At 34.9% G+C, this 17,884-nt stretch overlaps 1 protein-coding gene and 1 long non-coding RNA gene across 3 annotated transcripts; both read left to right on the forward strand.

The window, feature by feature from the left end:
* Positions 1 to 1,748: 1,748 nt before the first annotated feature.
* On the forward strand, positions 1,749 to 5,521 carry LOC147290304 (uncharacterized). Of its 2 annotated transcripts, XR_015121306.1 has the most exons (4): positions 1,749 to 2,069; positions 3,120 to 3,236; positions 3,294 to 4,881; positions 5,003 to 5,520. It is a non-coding gene; the product is annotated as an uncharacterized LOC147290304 (long non-coding RNA). The 2 variants fall into 2 exon arrangements; XR_015121305.1 differs by having other exon boundaries at positions 3,120 to 4,881; positions 5,003 to 5,521.
* An 8,015-nt stretch (positions 5,522 to 13,536) lies between these two features.
* On the forward strand, positions 13,537 to 14,791 carry LOC147290305 (C2H2-type zinc finger family protein). The gene has a single exon (XM_086237756.1). It carries the CDS (start codon positions 13,553 to 13,555, stop codon positions 14,789 to 14,791), a length of 1,239 nt encoding a protein of 412 aa, XP_086093882.1. The 5' UTR covers positions 13,537 to 13,552.
* The last annotated feature ends 3,093 nt before the right edge of the window (positions 14,792 to 17,884 follow it).

The following is a 17,884-nucleotide window of genomic DNA, read 5'->3' on the forward strand; positions in this document are numbered from 1 at the left end:
CGAAGAGACAGAGTTCTAAGGCAACGGGGGGCTGGGTTTGTTTCACCGTTGAAAATTTCGAGGATTTCGGCGAAATTATCACGAAAACTTAACAAATGTGGGTTTCGATTTCGACACCCAAAAAATCGAAATTTTCAGCAAAATTTCGCCGAAAATTTTGAAATTTAATACCTTGCTCCTATTGAGGGGTAGTTATCCCACAAGTCCAAGGATTAAGTCCTTCGAAGGAGATCTATAAAAGGTTTGGCAAGGGCTCGAAAAAAGGTGATTATTATTTTCTTTACCGACTTCACTTGACAATTGTTTGCTTTTAATCCAATGATTGATTTAGGCATCGTAGACCCATAGGCTATGTTTGGCACGCTGGACTATGTTGGACTAGATTATTCTTATGGATTATGCTGGATAGTGTTGGATTGGAGTAAGCTGGACTAATGTTATTCTGTGTTTGGTATTATGTCGAACTATGAAGTTGGATAAGCTAAATAACATTTTTTGTGTTTAGTGCATGATCGGATTAAGCTATAATTATTTTAATTTTTAAATTAATAAACAATTTAAAGCCTTTTTTCTCCATTCATAAAGCCTGACTACATCTCCAGTCAATGGACTCTATCCTTTTTTCTGCTTTATTCTTCTTCTCCCAATCATCTTCACCTAGCCCAGCTACCCACGTGAACACCAAGAACCATTGTTTATCTACTCCTCTTTGCTCTTCCTTCTTACTGTGCAATAGAACTATCAAGACGCCCATTACCGATGGGCCCTCGGCCGATTGCATTGATATGTACCAAATTCATTAAAATAGATCCTACCATTTCCATTTTTTTCTTCTTCTGGTTCTTCTTCTTCAATACCTGTTTTGTAGATCGCCCCCACCCTACCCCACCCCCACACCCTCCTCCTCCACCTTCTCCTCCTCCTCCTCCTTCCTCTTCATCTATAACCCAGAAAAAATTCAAGGCATCAATTCAGTATATCAATCCCAAATAATCCAGTAGATCAATTCAATCCAATCTGGTCCCCGATGGTGGCCATCCTTCATCTCCTTATTCTCTCTTTTAAACAAAAAACCAAAACTGCAGGAGCTTGGTGATGAAAGTTTGTTGTTGGTGAGGAAGCTGGTCAATTGCCTTTGTTTTGGGTCTTTCTGAGTTGAAGAAAAGATTTTGGTGATGAAAGTTTGTTGTTTGAGAGGGCCATAAATGTCTGATCCTGCATCTCTGATGGCTTCCTCTCGCTGAGTAAGAAGGCATAGTCAGGGGCTTACATAGCACGGTCCATTTCGACAGTGCTATGTAAGAAGGTATAGTGATGTGTTTTAAGAAAACCGATGTTGCATAGCTCACTTAAACTTTATCCCGCGTGTCTCCAAACACAGGATAATGGTGTTATTTAACACAATCCTGGCCAGTGCTAGCTAGCACAGTGAAACAAGCGTGGCCATAGAGAAGTGAAACTCCCTCTGGGTATTTAGACTTATTTGCTACATTTTACAGGAAGTTGAAAAGGATAACAAAGTAACTAACGGGTACATCAAAGGAAATTTTAAAAAATTATTAAGATTTGATATTTAATTTTAATTTTTTATGAAAATATTAATTTATATATGTATTTTATTAAAAAATATATGCTTTTGAAATTTATTAAAAATAGTAATTTATTTATGCTTTTATTAAAAAATATATGCTTTTTATTTATGCTTTTGTCTCTCTCAGTCTCTCTTCACTCCGCACTCTCTCTCTCTCTCTCTCTCTCCCATTTCTCTATTCTCTCTTCTCTCTCACCGACACCCCTCTCTCCTCCGCGCGCCTGCACCGGCGCGTGTAGCGCCGTCCGGCATCCAACGTCGGAGGATCTTGGCGGGTTTTGCTCGATTCCTTCCCCTCTCTCTCCCTTTGGTCTTCGTTGCCTCATCCCATCACCACCGACGCAGAACAGAGCCGAGCCTCTCCGCCGGCGAGCTGCGTTTTCCGGCCACATCGCGGCTCCAGATCACCTGGGTCCTCACCTTGGCGAGTCCAACCATGGACTCCGATTGTCTATCCAGTCACCGACGGTGGAAAAAGGTGAATGCTCAATGCTTGCTTGTTGTAGCCTATTGAATGCTTGCTGGTTTTAATGTAAATGTGTGATCAATGAAATTAGGTTGAATGCTTGCTTGTTGTTGCCTATTGAATGCTTGCTGGTTTTTGAATGGTTGCAGCAAGGAGAAGGTTACTTCTTGGCTGTTTTTATTAAGCAGGGTCTGTCTTCATTTGTTATTTTCATGTTCTTTAACTTGTTAGAACTCTTCACTTGTTTGTGGTTGAATTTGTTAGAACTTGTCACTTGTTTTATGATTAAATGTGTTAGGATGAACTGCTAAGTGCTAAGTAATTTATTTGTGTGTGCTTAATGAGATTTCAGAAAATTGAAAAGGATTGTCAAAATAGGCCCTTTATTTAGCCATGAAGTGTGCAAAATGTGCCTTTATCCAAAAGAATCACAAAGTTGGGCTGACTATAGTGGCCCATTGGATAACCGGATAACCAAACCGAAAAGTTTGGTTAACTGAACCCGTTGCTTTGGGAATGGCTTGGTTTGGTTTTGGTTCCTGGAAATGCCATTCCGAAAATTTATGTTTGGTTCTGGATATAGGATTGTTAGGGTTTTAGTTTTATGGTTTTGATTCTGGGGTTTTCATTTTGGGGTTTTATTTTATTTTAGGGTCTATGTTTTAGTGATTTGATTTTAATTTTGATTTTTTTCAGTGATTTGGTGGTTGTATATTCATTTATTCTGCTATGTAGTTATAGTTTTTTGCTGATTTTGATTTTATGTCCTTTTTCAGTGATTGTATATTCAATCTTTTTTTTTTTCAGTGATTTCGTTTTCTTGAGTCATTGATTTCTTTTCTAGGTTTTCAGCTCTTATTGTTTTCCATGGTTTCCTTTATAGGTTTTTGCAGAATATAATCACTATCTTGTGGATGTTTTTTATCTTCAACTTCCTTTACTTCTTTCTCTTCCTCTTTACTGTTATTTGAATGTCTTTTTTTGCTTCTAATTTTTTCTTGCTGCAAAAATTCAGGTCATGGATTAGGTACATTTCATGTATTTTAAGTTTTTTTTTCCTAGGTTCAGCATGTCGGATGAATCACCAGAGAGCCCAAATGTTACTTTAGACACGTCTTTGTATAATCGGGCTGCATGGAGACATTGTCACTTGACCACTGGATACAGGATGGTCATGAGGTAAAGGGCTGCATGGAGACATTGTCACTTGACCACTGGATACAGGATGGTCATGAGGTAAAGTATCCAACTCTTTATTTTTTCTCTTTCTAAATTTTATATATTTTTTAATATTAATAAATTTATTTGTAATTTATTCATAGGGGCTATATTACTACAGTCTACTCTAGAGCTTTGATGGACATTTACTGTGGAGAATTGAGGTGGGATGATGCAAGGATCTTGGATGAAGATAATTTTGGATACCATGCTTGGTTTGAACCTAAGCCAAGGTATATATGTGAATTGGAGATTTCATGACGAAAATGATAATGCGATTGACACAAGGAAACCACCCAGCAAATTTGGTTACTGATTTCAATGACAAAATTATTGTGCTGTGTGGTAAAAATGATGATGTTGTAATGCTTGAGTAAAGGGAAAGAGCTAATAATTGTTGATTATTCATTACTGGTTTTTATTAATTTATTATTGCTTTATATTTGTACCTTCTTGGTTGTGTAGGGTTAAACAACTTTATTTCCACTCATTGTTGCGATTAGCCAAGGAGAGTTTTTTGTCTACCTCAAATATTATGAGTGAATTGAACTACATGGGAAAACTGAATGGATGTTACTGGCATCCAGACTGCAGTAAATGATCTATAGTAGCTAATAGGCAATAGGCAAATGAATATAAGAGTGTGCATTCGAGGTGGACGTCGGTTTGCCTATTAGCTACTATAGACCATTTACCATAGTCTGGACGCGGTCACATCCATTTAGTTTTCCCATGTAGTTTAATTCACTCATAATATTTGAGGTAGACAAAAAACTCTCCTTGGCTAATCGCAACAATGAGTGGAAATAAAGTTGTTTAACCCTACACAACCAAGAAGGTACAAATATAAAGCAATAATAAATTAATAAAAACAAGTAATGAATAATCAACAATTATTAGCTCTCTCCATTTACTCAAGCATTACAACATCATCATTTTTACCACACAGCACAATAATTTTGTCATTGAAATCAGTAACCAAATTTGCTGGGTGGTTTCCTTGTGTCAATCGCATTATCATTTTCGTCATGAAATCTCCAATTCACATATATACCTTGGCTTAGGTTCAAACCAAGCATGGTATCCAAAATTATCTTCATCCAAGATCATTGCATCATCCCACCTCAATTCTCCACAGTAAATGTCCATCAAAGCTCTAGAGTAGACTGTAGTCATACAGCCCTTTGAATAGATTACAAATAAATTTATTAATATTAAAAAATATATAAAATTTAGAGAAAAAAAAAATGAAGAGTTGGATACTTTACTTGATGACCAATCTATATCCAGCGACCATGTAGAGAGGAAGAGAAAGAAGTTCAGGAAGTTGAAGATAAAAAACAGCTACTAGATAGTGATTATATTATGCAAAAACCTATAAAGGAAACTATGGAATACAATAACTAGGGGTGGGCATTGGGCGGCTTGGGACTCAACTCGCACCCACCCGTACATCCATCGGTCAGAGCGGGTTCATGTTAGTCGGAATGGCAGTTGGTATTTGAACTACTCATATGTTGTGGTTATCAACAATGCATCTCCAACTGAGGTGTCATTTGCAAATCCTCCTCTTCGGGCTAGGACTCTTCAATTGCATCCTGGACAGGTAGTCATGTTTTTATTTGTTTGTTTATTTCTTAATGCTGAGCTCTTATCTCTTGAAGTTGCTTCAATATAGATCACCTTGATTTGTTTTCTTATGGCTCTTTAATACATACTTTGTGCAGGTAATGTCAACCGATGAAAGAGCTAAAAGATCTGTGTATGACAAATGCTTTACTGTGCCCCGAAGAACAACATCTGTGTTTGTTGAGCCTCAGGCCGGAGTTTGAGTTGCTCTTCTGTAGACATGGTCCACCAAGAATGTTACAAATAAGGGCCATGGTCGACCAGTGACTAATAAATTCCCCTGCAGCCAGTGGAGTATGGTTCATATATACTCGGAGGAGTACACTTAGCCTCAACATTTGTGGTTTTGGTCTGGTCTTGAGAGGGGAGAGAGGCAAGAGCCATGGGTTTTTGATACACTCATGTATTAATTACTCTATTAGATGGAAAGCTGAAAATGTATAAAATAAAAATTGAATTGGGTGATTCTGTTTGCATCTACCAATGTGCTAAAATAAAAGTTGAAGAAAAACTGGTATGATTATATTATTTTGTTGATATATTTGAATAACAAATTATTTCACAAAGCATTGGGCTGGATTTGATTTCCTGATGAAACCCATGACTTGTACAAGGACTGCAACATGTGAACGGTAAAATGTAGAAGATGGAGGAAAGGTGGTGATGGATCAATTAATTCATTCACTGTCCATTGTTATCACTTGGTTTAATATGAATCCAGCCTGCTTAAGGTCGTCTTGTGCTGATTAAAAAGCTTTTGTGTCTCATTCTGATGAACCCATCTACATCCTGTATTGCCATTCCTATCAGCCTTTTTGGTTTTTTGAGCAATCAACTTTCACCATATTGCTTTTCAGCCCTCAAGCAATTTGTCCTTGTTGCACGTGCCTCAATGTAGTCCATGGTCCATTACTCAAAATTGAAATTATATGGTGGAAGAAGTATGGAATAGAGATAAAAGGTTTCGAACTTAAAATCTCTGGAACTATAAGATTCTAACACTATGTTAGACAACTTTTAAACTCCAAAGTTTAAACAATTGGGCCAAAAAAAAAAAAATGTTTAAACAATTATAGAATGAATCAAGAAACATATGGTTCCCTTCCATAATTTCATGTAATATAAGAAGGGAATCATATGATTGTATGCCTTTCCATAATTTCATGTAATATAAGAAGGGAATCATATGATTTTTACAGGGCAGACCTGATTATTTGAAGCTCAAATTTTACAGGGCCACTTGTTCACGTCAATGTTGTGTTTGACAGCCTATGATGAAATCATGCCCTTTCCATCACTCTTCATAAAATGGATGTTTTGGTATCCATTCACCTCCAAATCATTGTTTTACATTCATTGTAGAGTTAACACATCATGTGCATATCTGTTGTCTTGGTGAAATCTGTTAGACAAAACATAGTGTAGGTTCAGTAATTAAGGTTGAATTAAATACTTTTTCCTTAAGTTTTACTTTCACATACACAGCACCACTACACTGTTCAATTTTTTGAGTTTTGTTTTTGTTTGTTGTTTTAATTTAATTCTAAAAACACATCATGTCCGATTTTACTTCTTTATGTGTATGTATGTATGTATGAAGAAATTGGTTACAGTGAGAGTTATGTATGCATGTATGAACAAATTGGTGGTTGTCCCTTGAAAGCAAAGATTACACTTCAAATTCTCAATTAATTAAGTCAAAATCTATCAATTTCATGCAACACACACGCATTGCCACTACTACCATCACCACTCCCAAGTAGTACCCCTACAGTGAGAGAGAGAGAGAGAGAGAGAGAGAGAGAGAGAGAGAGAGAGAGAGAGAATTAATAAATAGAAGAACATATTCATATTCAACACTAATTTCATATTGAGTAAATTGTTAATTATTTGGAGAATGACAGTGTTGGGGGTGCTATTTTCCTTATATATTGAACACTAATTTCATATTGAAGCACTCAATTTTGGACAATGACTTAGGTGTCTGTATAGACAAAGGCAAGTTGATACAATGTCAATTTGAAAGAAAAATATTATACACACACACACACATAAGCATCTTAATTTTTGTCAAATCAAATTTTAATGTGACCTAGTCTGGTTACTATTTATAAAGTCCCCTAATGGTGACACCATCTTGCACCTTTTGAATTTATTATCATCATTGGAAAATTATCCACACTTCATACATTTTTAGTCAGAAAACTCAGCTATCCACACTTCACCAGTTCACCTAGCCAGGCATATATATATGTAAAAATAAAGAAAGGAAAAAAAAAAAAAAAAACTTGGGTCAACTAGCAGGGTGCATTTTTAGTCAGAAAACTTGAAGGTCCACCATTGAGGCATGAATTATGTGGGAGAAGGTTCTGATAAATTATTATGTCATATTGATTGATTGGTATTCAGATCTCGTACTATTTAATTCCAAATGTAATCTTAAAGACAATGGAGCTAATTACTAATTACTTAGCCCCTAAAAAAAAAATTTAAATACTATATAGCTAGTAATTAATAACATGAAACTTTGGATGAAGCATTAATTTGTTTCACTAAAAATGTATGCCCAATAGCTCAGCAAACACATTTGTTTAACTAGTAGGAGTGACTGTAGGAGTAGCTAGCTAGCTAGGGGCTGAGCTGCTGGTTGTTGTATCTTGTAAGAGACGCAAACAAAACAAGCAAGCATCTGTCTTGTCTTGTCTGTCATATATATATTATATGAGAGGGAAAGGGGAAATGAATTAAGGATGTCTTTTCTGTAATAAGCAATTAGTGTGGCACATTATATATGCATGGGACTGTGGAGTAGTGACATCACAAAATTAAGATTGATCATTAATATTATTAGATCTACCTCTCAAATCTCACCTCTTTGGTTGTGTATTGAGAATTAATATGTAGTTAGATCCCAATATTCTTAAATCTATGTTTTCTACTATAGCTAGTGTCTAAATGATCGATTGGCTTCTGCAGATAAACCTTGTGACTTGTGTTGTGAGTTTTAATCTCATAATTATGAACAAACTTTAGAGTATATATAATTAACCAGGCGTTCGTATGTATATATATATATATGTGTGTATTTTATCTTTTTGGTCATGATATATATGTGTAGATATATACACATAGCATTATTTGATGGATACATTAATTCATTCTATTATACATCCATCATTGACACTATATTTAATTATTTTGGTGTTTTGGGTCGCTTAGTTGCAACAAACATGTTCCACTCGGTATTTGAGTGGCTGTGAAGCTACAAAATCTCTCTCGTGGAATATGGATGACTTCTGAAGTAGTACAGACAGTATAATATAATAATTAGGGCAGTGCTTGGGTCATCCCCACTTTCTAAAACTACTTGTTTCGCAGTACTAGCTCAGAATCAGAATCGTTCATTTTTAGATTACTTATTAAAAATTATTTTTGTAAAAAATCAACTCAATTGAAAATCGTTTGGTTATATAATTGTTATCAAATAAATGAACGATTTGGTCAAAAAATTACTCGTTAAATACAAATTATTCATTTATTCGATAACAGTTATATAATTAAACGATTTTCAATTTAATTGATTTTTTACAGATATGATCTTTAATAGGTGATCTAAAAAATAAACAATTCCGATACTGAGCGTGCACTACCTAACAAGTAATTTTGAAGAGTGAGAATGACCAAGTAGTACTACCCTTATACGTAATTAGCCCCAAAAAAGTGGGTATAAATATTTTCTGGCGTAGTAGCTCAGTACTAGTTAGCAAGCAACTTCCTGGTCCAAGCTAGCAAATAGCTACCGATTTTTTTTTTTTATCTCATTTTCATGAGATTACTTATTTTAAACCGTAAAATCGACTTTTTTAACTTACTCAAAATTTGAAAATTAAAACTTTAAAACTAAACAAGTAACGAGTATAAATCGATTTGTATCTAAAACACAAATAAACAAACGTACACAAAGTCACAAACCATTTGATCCTAGTTATTTGCATTCCAAAAACAGAGTATATATTTATAATTTAATTAATTTAATTAATTTAATATATATGCTTGTCTTGTTTAGTTGTATTAAGTACGTACAGATGAAGTGATGGAGAGGTAGCCATGATAGAGAAGTGATTCCTTGCTTGTGATCCAAAGCGTAGCAACTAGCTTTCTTGTTTCGTCATAAGCCTGGTTTTGGATCCTTACGTGCCGCACACAACCCATCCACTATTCTTTAATTTCTACCTAAATCATTCTTTATCCCAAGAATTCATTGTTCATGGCTTGATGCTAAGCATCAAATTAATGTTAAGCAAGAATTTAACAGCCTACGTACCACCACCTTGGCCAAAAAAAAAAAAACAACCAACCACTACCAATGATGCTTACATCATATGCCATGGTAATACCATTAACGAACTTCAAAATTAGAGTATATTGTGTAAGAATTCGGATTCATATAACCATTTAACTTTTGGATTTGAAGTGTTTGTATTTTTCATATTAAAGTTTAAATTTATGAATTGTTAATCGATTTGTACATACATACATTTGTAACCCTTCTTCTAAAATTACCTAATCTATCGACAATGCTTCTTGCAAAAATACCGAACTAAGAGTGGAGGCAAGATTTTAATATAGATTTGGCCTTTTTTTTTTTTTTTTCTTTTTGTGAGCTGTGGATTGTTTTGCCTACACACTATTTCCAAAATAGTTTTTGTAGTAAGTAAATTCCATATTACAACAAGGGTACTCAACAATGAAAATTTTGAAAAATAAAATAAAATTAAAAGCATATATAAATTATATAATTTCAACAACTTCAGCAAGTAAGTAGCTTGCCACTAAGAAGAGAGATCTTCATCCCAATAATTCTGGTAAACAAGATCCATGACCTCACTTTAACACCACATCTTCGGTTTAATTTATCTAATTGACAAGAATTGCTTCAATTCTATTTATAAGTAATCTTGATATATAATATTTTATTCACAACCATATGATTGCCTTCAGTTTCACCATTTTGAAGTGAACCTCAATGATTAGCTTGTACATATATAGAATATGCACTGGATTTAATTATTTGATAATCATAAGCTAGCTAGCTAGCTAGGCTTGGTATTTGGGTAATATGAACCGACTTATCTTATATAACTATAAGACATGTCTCATAAACTAAAGATATGTGCAATAAAGATATGGCTACAGGGTCAACAGCACACATGAGTAGTACTGATCAATGATTAAAGACAAATTAATAGTGTGCATTATAATATTGGCCAAAAAAATAGTGTGCATAATAATAGTGTAAATTATATATATGTATCACTCACAAAGAAATTTATCCATAAGATATGTTGACTTTAAGTACCAAATTTCAATATTATTTTATTTTAACTACTAAAATATTTATGTCATTTCACTTTAGATACTAAATTTCAATTTAGGTAACAATTTTAAAAAACAATGATTCTACTGAGCTGTGATTGTTTAACAGTCACAACTTAAACTTTAGTGTTTAGTATCTAGGTTATATGACTTCATCTTCTAAACCTAAATCAAAAGCATTAAATTCTTATAAATTTTGATTTTTTTTTATATTTCAAATAGTCACAACTATGACAAACTGATTTATGACCTAATTCAAAATGTCTTGCTTCAGGTTAGTACTTAAACTAAAAAAAATTAGTGTCTTACTATTTTGTTGAAAAACTATTGATATTTGGTATTTAATCATAATTTTCTATTATCAATATTATTACATTTTAAAATTAATATTTAGCTGCTTTTTTCATTAATTAATATGAAGTACAGTCTGAGAAGCAAACCAGCTTTACCAGTGCTAGCTTTTCCCTAACTTCATACATATTTCGTGCAACTGGGTTTGATTATTGCCACTTGTATTTAATAAAGGGAAGAAAAAAATAGATCTATTTTAAAAGTATATATACATGTGAATTGTCATGCTTATTTTGCATCTTCTTTGGTGATGAAATATTTTTCAAAAACATATCCAAATTAATAATCTTCTTTCATATTCTATTTCTTTATAAATTTATAGCTTGGTCTATGGAAGGAATTTTCAGAGTCTCCACTTGCACATGGTGGCAAGAAGTATGTAAGTCAAAAACCATGAAACTGAAAGAAAGGAAAAACTTAAAATTAGAAAATAAAAGGCATCAATTGTTTCCATTTTCCTCCTATATTTAATGAATTGAAAGCTAATTTTAAGACAACCCATAAAAGAATTCCATAGGAAATAATGAAATTCCTCTCAAAGAATAAAAAAAAAAACTTGAATCAAATTAAAGAAAACGGGTGATAGAGAGATCTTACGAACACATATGACATATAAATATATCTGTAACTCTTAAATTATGACGGATTCACTTTTCCATAATAAGTCATGCATAAACATGTGAATCATTAAATATGTTTATATGACATATGCATTTGAATCATAGATTAACTCTTAATCTAAAAGTTGGAGTTCAATGAACAATTTACAGAAAAAACCAAAAAACACAATGACATTTATGGCTGTGAAATTTTCATTTCCATTTGTGTGTGATGACTGAATGATGACTAGCTAATACAATGTTGAACATATTTAGTAGTTGAGTTGTATATGTGGGCAATCAGCTGTGATCTAGCTAATTGTTCCAAAAAGATCTGCATAAGCCCTGAATTTAGAGGGGATTCAGATTTAGTGGGGATGTAATTCCCAAGAAAAGAAAAGAACATCCTTAAATATAGGAGTTAATTGGTAGTTGCTATATTTGGGTCAAAATTAAAACCCAACAAAATTAAGAGAAGACACACAACACAAGATTAGTTCCATGTAATGTGTGGTCAAGCAAGCATTACAATACATACTTGACAACATGCATAAATGGAATACAAAATGTTTGTGTTAATGTCTGAGAGAGAGAGAGAGAGAGAGAGAGAGAGAGAGAGAGAGAGAGAGAGAGAGTGGGAGTGGGGGGAGCACCGCAGATTCCGTGGTTCCAGGCTTGCACTCCAATCATCTCATCATCCCATCTCATACACAATCAAGCGTTGAGGCAAAGTAATGGGCTTTGCCTTTGCTTGCTTCCCTTCAACACACACACACACTTTCTAAATTCTAATTCTCTCTCTCTCTCTCTCTCTCTCTCTCTCTCTCTCTCTCTCTAAAATACTAAAATAGTATGTACACATGTACATGTGTATCTGCAGCCTGTATTTTGCAGTGTCTTCAACAAGGCGTGTACAGTAAGTGTGGCACACTGTTGATATATACTAACACACGCGCCTTGCAATTTACTTCCACCACCAGTTCTTTTTCTTTTTTTTTACTTCAACCACCATTTCAAGGAAATGTAAATGACCAATAATTTATTATTAGAAGTTTCAATACCAAGTTTTTTGGACTAACGATGTCACTTCCAAAATATTATGCCTTTATTAGGCGGTTTCAAGTGTAAGCGTTTCCATATTTTTAAGAGAGTATTAGAACACTCGTGAACGAGCATTAAGAAACTTATAAAAGTAAAACAAATTTGTACAATAGATTATATATGAATACAATATACAAAACTATTAATAGATATTTGAATGTCAATAGACTTTAAACTCTTTGAACTTTTCTCAAATTAAAACGAAAACTAACACAATTAAGTCAATTGAAAGTCTTGACTACCTAACTTTAGTGGAAGTTAGAAATTTGGATAAATTTGTTGTTTATATGGAGTACTTGGGATTAATTACTAAAAATTATTTAGTTCAATTCTATCATATATATAAATATATGATTATATGTCATTGTAAAGAAAAGCAAAAATATACTTTTGGAATAGTTGGTAAGTGATTTAAAAGTCTTACTTCCTTAAATCTTAATCAACAAGTTGAGGAACAGTAATTAATTACTAGTTTATTGGAAGCATAGACTTTGCACCTAATTTGAGGGACAAGTACTTGATGATTGTTGCCTTGTTGGAGTGAAGCCAGAGTAGTACTAGTGTTACCACATTGGGAAATTGAAAGGTGAGGAGCACGCGCTGTGGAGGTGAGAGTAGGATGCAGGCAGCAGGAGATTTAAATAAATACATGAGGGAGCATGGTAAATACGTTGCAACCCACCGAGGTTGGGTAGTGGGCCCAGATGGGCCGGGTTTGGGTTTGGGTTTGTTATACCATTTTGGTGAACAACACTGCGTTGGCAAAGTGAAAGAAAGAGAGCACGAAACGGAGTCTGCGTTTAACAACCACTCTTCTCAACACTCCCCAGCCATCTCTAATTTTGCAACTCTTTCCGTTATATCTGGTGGTTTTTTCCTTCATTCCTTGTCTTTACTAAAACCTCACTAATCTCTAAAATTATAGATTCGTTAATTTAAAAAATTAATTGTTGAAATAATTCTAACAATATAAATACCTTGGGAGCTGAACAAGGATTGGGGGACTAAAATTCACAGTTACTGTGGTATTGGGTGGTGGCCTTGTGAGTCCAACATGTACATGTCATATCATCATCTATCACACAATTGAGAATTCACTATATATAATGCAATAAGCAGTCTCCCCCACCTTGCTTCCTCCCTACCCATTAATCTCTCTAATTGTCTTCTCTATCTCTTAAGCTCTCTCTGCCTGCAAGAGTCTCTCAAGGTAGAGGAGGAATGAATGTTACCATGGAAGCAAGACATGATCATCATCAAGAAGAAGTCATCATGGGGTGCAAAGACCACAACATCATCAACACCAACAACAACAATATTATAATCAAGGGCAAGCGCACAAAGCGCTTGAGGCCTCAATCCCCAATCCCCTTTGCCATCCCAACAAACTCATCCACCGCAGATGGCGGTGGTTGTGGTGGTGGTGATGGAGAGAATGATTACAATAACAACAACACCAACTTGTCCCCCACCACATCTGCGGAGTTCCAAGATACCACGGAGGAGGAGGAGGACATGGCAAACTGCTTAATTCTGCTGGCGCAAGGCCAATCCCGGAAGGCGTCCCCATCCCCGCCGCCCCCCAAGCAATTAGCCGCCCATCAAGACGATCATCACAACACCAGTCGAAGATTCTTGGAGGCGGCGGGGGTGGTGGCCACTGCAGGCGCCGCCAAGGTGGCGGCGGCGGGAGCAGCGGCCGGGTGTTATGTGTATGAATGCAAGACTTGCAACAGGAGTTTCCCTTCTTTCCAAGCATTGGGAGGCCACCGGGCCAGTCACAAGAAGCCTAATAATAAGGCAAACAACAACATGATCACTGTGGATGATCATGGTCATCACAAAAAGCTCCACTTTATTGGGTTGTTACAATCGGAAGATGAAGATGTTGTACAATTCAAGAACAACAATCTGCACAACAATGTCAACAACAACAACAACACATACAATTCCTCATCATCTCCAAGACTCTCTCTCCATTTGAGCAACAGGGGTTTGGTTTTGAGCAACAGCAACAACAAGTCCAATAAGGTCCATGAGTGCTCCATTTGTGGGGCAGAATTCACCTCCGGGCAGGCCTTGGGAGGCCACATGAGGCGCCACAGGGCGCCAATAGGAGCTGCTGCTGCCGCCAACACAACCCTGTCCTTGACTGCAACCCCAATCTCAGTGGCTGCAGCTGCAGCCTTGGACCCTCCTCCTCATCATCAACAACAACAACAACACTACCAACAACATCACCAACAACAACCCCTTAAGAGACAAAGAAGTGTTCTTTCTTTGGATTTGGATCTCAACCAGCTTCCAGCCCCAGAAGACGATCACAGAGAATCCAAATTTGTGTTTGCATCCAAGCAACAACAGCAGCAGCAGCAGCAACAACAGCAGCAGCAGCAGCAGCAGCAGCAACAACAACAACAGCAAGAAAGGTTAAGAATTTTGGTGGATTGTCATTACTAAGAAAAAAAGGTTCAGATTTTTTTTTTATAGTTTCTTCCATCATTGATGGATTGATATGTACAAATATCAATGGTCACTGGTCAGTCAACTTGATGTGAATTACCATTATTTTTTTTTTCCTTCCCTCTTTCAAAAATTGTATGATTCTTTTGATTCTTTTGATTCATGATCTCGATCAATGTTAAAAATTGAATATATGAACTTTGATCAATTCTTTGTTAAAGCTAGCAATTTTGATTTGTGTTTTGATCATGAAAAGTGTATGATGAGCACCTTTTGCCTCTGCTTTTCAGTTGGGTTTTTGTTGTTTTCTAGTGGGGAGGGAATGTGATAAACACTCAGAGATAGCTTGATAGAGCTTGTCACCACTATTACAACCAAAAGTCGTGCTGTAATTAGTTTCATTGTTTCATTTACAAGAAAGCCTGCTGACCTCTCTCTCTCACTCATATTAATGTAAGTGATAAGAATAGAATAAAAGTATAGAAAGCCACTGAGTTACTGCAATTCCCACATGATTCCACATATTGCCCGTTTTCTCTTTATTCAATAACAATATTTGCTACTAAAAAATGTATCTACTTGGCTATTTTTGTTACTTTCTTTTGCTTGGTCCACCTCTTGTTAGTTACTACCCCACTTTATACACCTAAGCAATACATTTGGAATGATCCACTACTTCATGACCCACAAACCTTAAACTGTGACAAATCCTATAGGATTTTCAACTTATAAATTAGGAGAGTTCAAGAGTGTTTCATATCCTAATTAAATATATATGAGTCATTGCTAATTGTTTGTGTTAATTGATCACATTGGTTAGCATCAATGTGGTCTTAATATTGCAATTGAGAATTAAAAGTTTGAGTAATTTTGTTTACTATATATATTTATTGATTATATTGCTGATCACATTTTTTAGAAAGATGATATTTATTTAAGTAGGACTTACTTACATAAGTGAGATCCGGCCACTTACAAAACTCATCACTTTGATGAAAATGTGATCAACAATAATCAACCATGCATGTGGTAGTTGGTTTAAGATCATGATTTTGAGAGAGTTTCTTGATTAGTATTAAATTAGATTATGTTTTGTTAAAGAAAGTGAGCTTGCAACAACCACAAAGTATAAATTAGTCCGACAATCGTTGTCAAATAAGTGGTTCAAGTCTAAAGCACATTTCATAGTTGGGATTTTTTTTTTTCTTTTGATCTGCTAATTAATCACAAATGCTAATATGGTTTGGTAAACACAAGAGTACTACCGAATTAGATAATGTACAGACTTAGGCTAATTAATAAAATTTGTGGTATATGTATATATAGGCTCCTTCTGTTGAGGTATACCTCAACTTATTTATGTTGAGGTATGACCTTGTTGGGGCCCATATATATATTTGTATATATATGAGGCTATACACAATTGTTGCAGCACAAAGTTGGCGATAATAACCATTGAATAGATCAAGACTAGGGTTACAGAAGACAAATTTAGTGCCTTGTACACAATTGTACCAAATTAACCCTCGTCCTTGTATTATGGCATTGTTAAGCCTCATTAGCTGTTCTAAGTAAGAGTAGGTGTCTTTCTACCTCATGAGAGAGAGAGAGAGAGAGAGAGAGAGAGAGAGAGAGAGAGAGAGAGAGAGAGAGAGAGAGAGAGAGAGAGAGAGAGAGAGAGAGAGAGAGAGAATATGTCAATGTGAGGTATGAGTATGCCAAATTGAGCGCCAGTGGTGCTAGACTACTAGTTTGGGAGTCATGGGTCAACTTAATTTAAGCCAAATATTAATTCAACCTCACGATTAGTTAACTAATTGTGAGGTTAAGGATGTGCATGCCAACTTGGGATGTAAGGACATATGCTTGATATTGATCGATGATTTAAATTTATTTTCAAAATTATAAGTCTTCAAAGAAGTTTTACAAAATGCGAGAAAAATGATTTTTAATCAATAGATTTGCATCTCAAATTTACAAAATGATTAAGATGAAACTATAGTCAAGTAGTCAACCCAGAATGTGAGATACGGATGCTGTATTACCCACATCCGGGTAAACGGGTATGATGGATCGATATGGTCACAAATGATTTTTTTTAGAAGAGATATGGGCACAAGTGGTAAGAATCTCAAACAAAATCATAAATTAAGTTGACTATAATCAGCTGACGTACATTTACTAGTTTCTCTTATTAACAAAGACTATATTTATTGGAATCTAGTCATATACCATATATAAATGTACTTATGTAAGGTAATTTTATGTAACCCTTCTTATATGTAATAGTACCCTTAGGATAAATCTATTTTTTTTTAACATATTAATGTCACATTTTTAATGGATGTGAGGATCATGTATACAAGTGAGTCCTATCAATATTAAAGATGTAGCTACGTACGTCTCCAACCTTGGGCATTGGAGTTGCAACTTGCAAGACAATTGGCCATGAGCGTTCCAACGCTGTCGAAAAACCTTTATTCAACTAGGTTGTATGTTTACAATGTAATACCTAATGTTTTTGGTATGAATATGGTTTAAATAAATTTATTTATAAGTCATTAGTCAAAATATCTCATTCTTCGTGCATAGAAAGTTAGAAACTGTTTCTTGGAAAATGGTTAATATAGATAATAAAAAGCGTGGAAAATAATTTGGAAACATCACTAATGTTAGAGAATAAACATGGACATGATCGAAAGCGCACCAAACTGAAACATCAACAAATGCAAAAAATGTTGAAGAAAACAGCCATCAATCAAGACACCCATATGCATGCTAGCGACCCCAAATTAACATCTCTTTTTGACCCCCTTCCATGAAATTCAATTAATACATACTGCCTACTAGGATTACACTTTCTTAAGTAGCAACAAATGAGAAGTACTAAAAGGCAGAATGAGATGATCAATAGGGCACACAAACATTTAGACGGTGGTTTCATGAGACAAAGGATAGTTATAAAACTAATTTAGAAGATAAGTTTTAGATTTATAATCAAAAAATTAATTTCGATTAAAAGTCAACGTAATAACAAACATGAAGTAGAGATTGGATCCCAAATCCTAACTAGTATATATGTGAAACTTT

The sequence above is a fragment of the Dryas octopetala genome, chromosome 3 (genome assembly GCF_963921425.1).
Source record: "Dryas octopetala chromosome 3, drDryOcto1.1, whole genome shotgun sequence".
NCBI lineage: Eukaryota > Viridiplantae > Streptophyta > Magnoliopsida > Rosales > Rosaceae > Dryas > Dryas octopetala.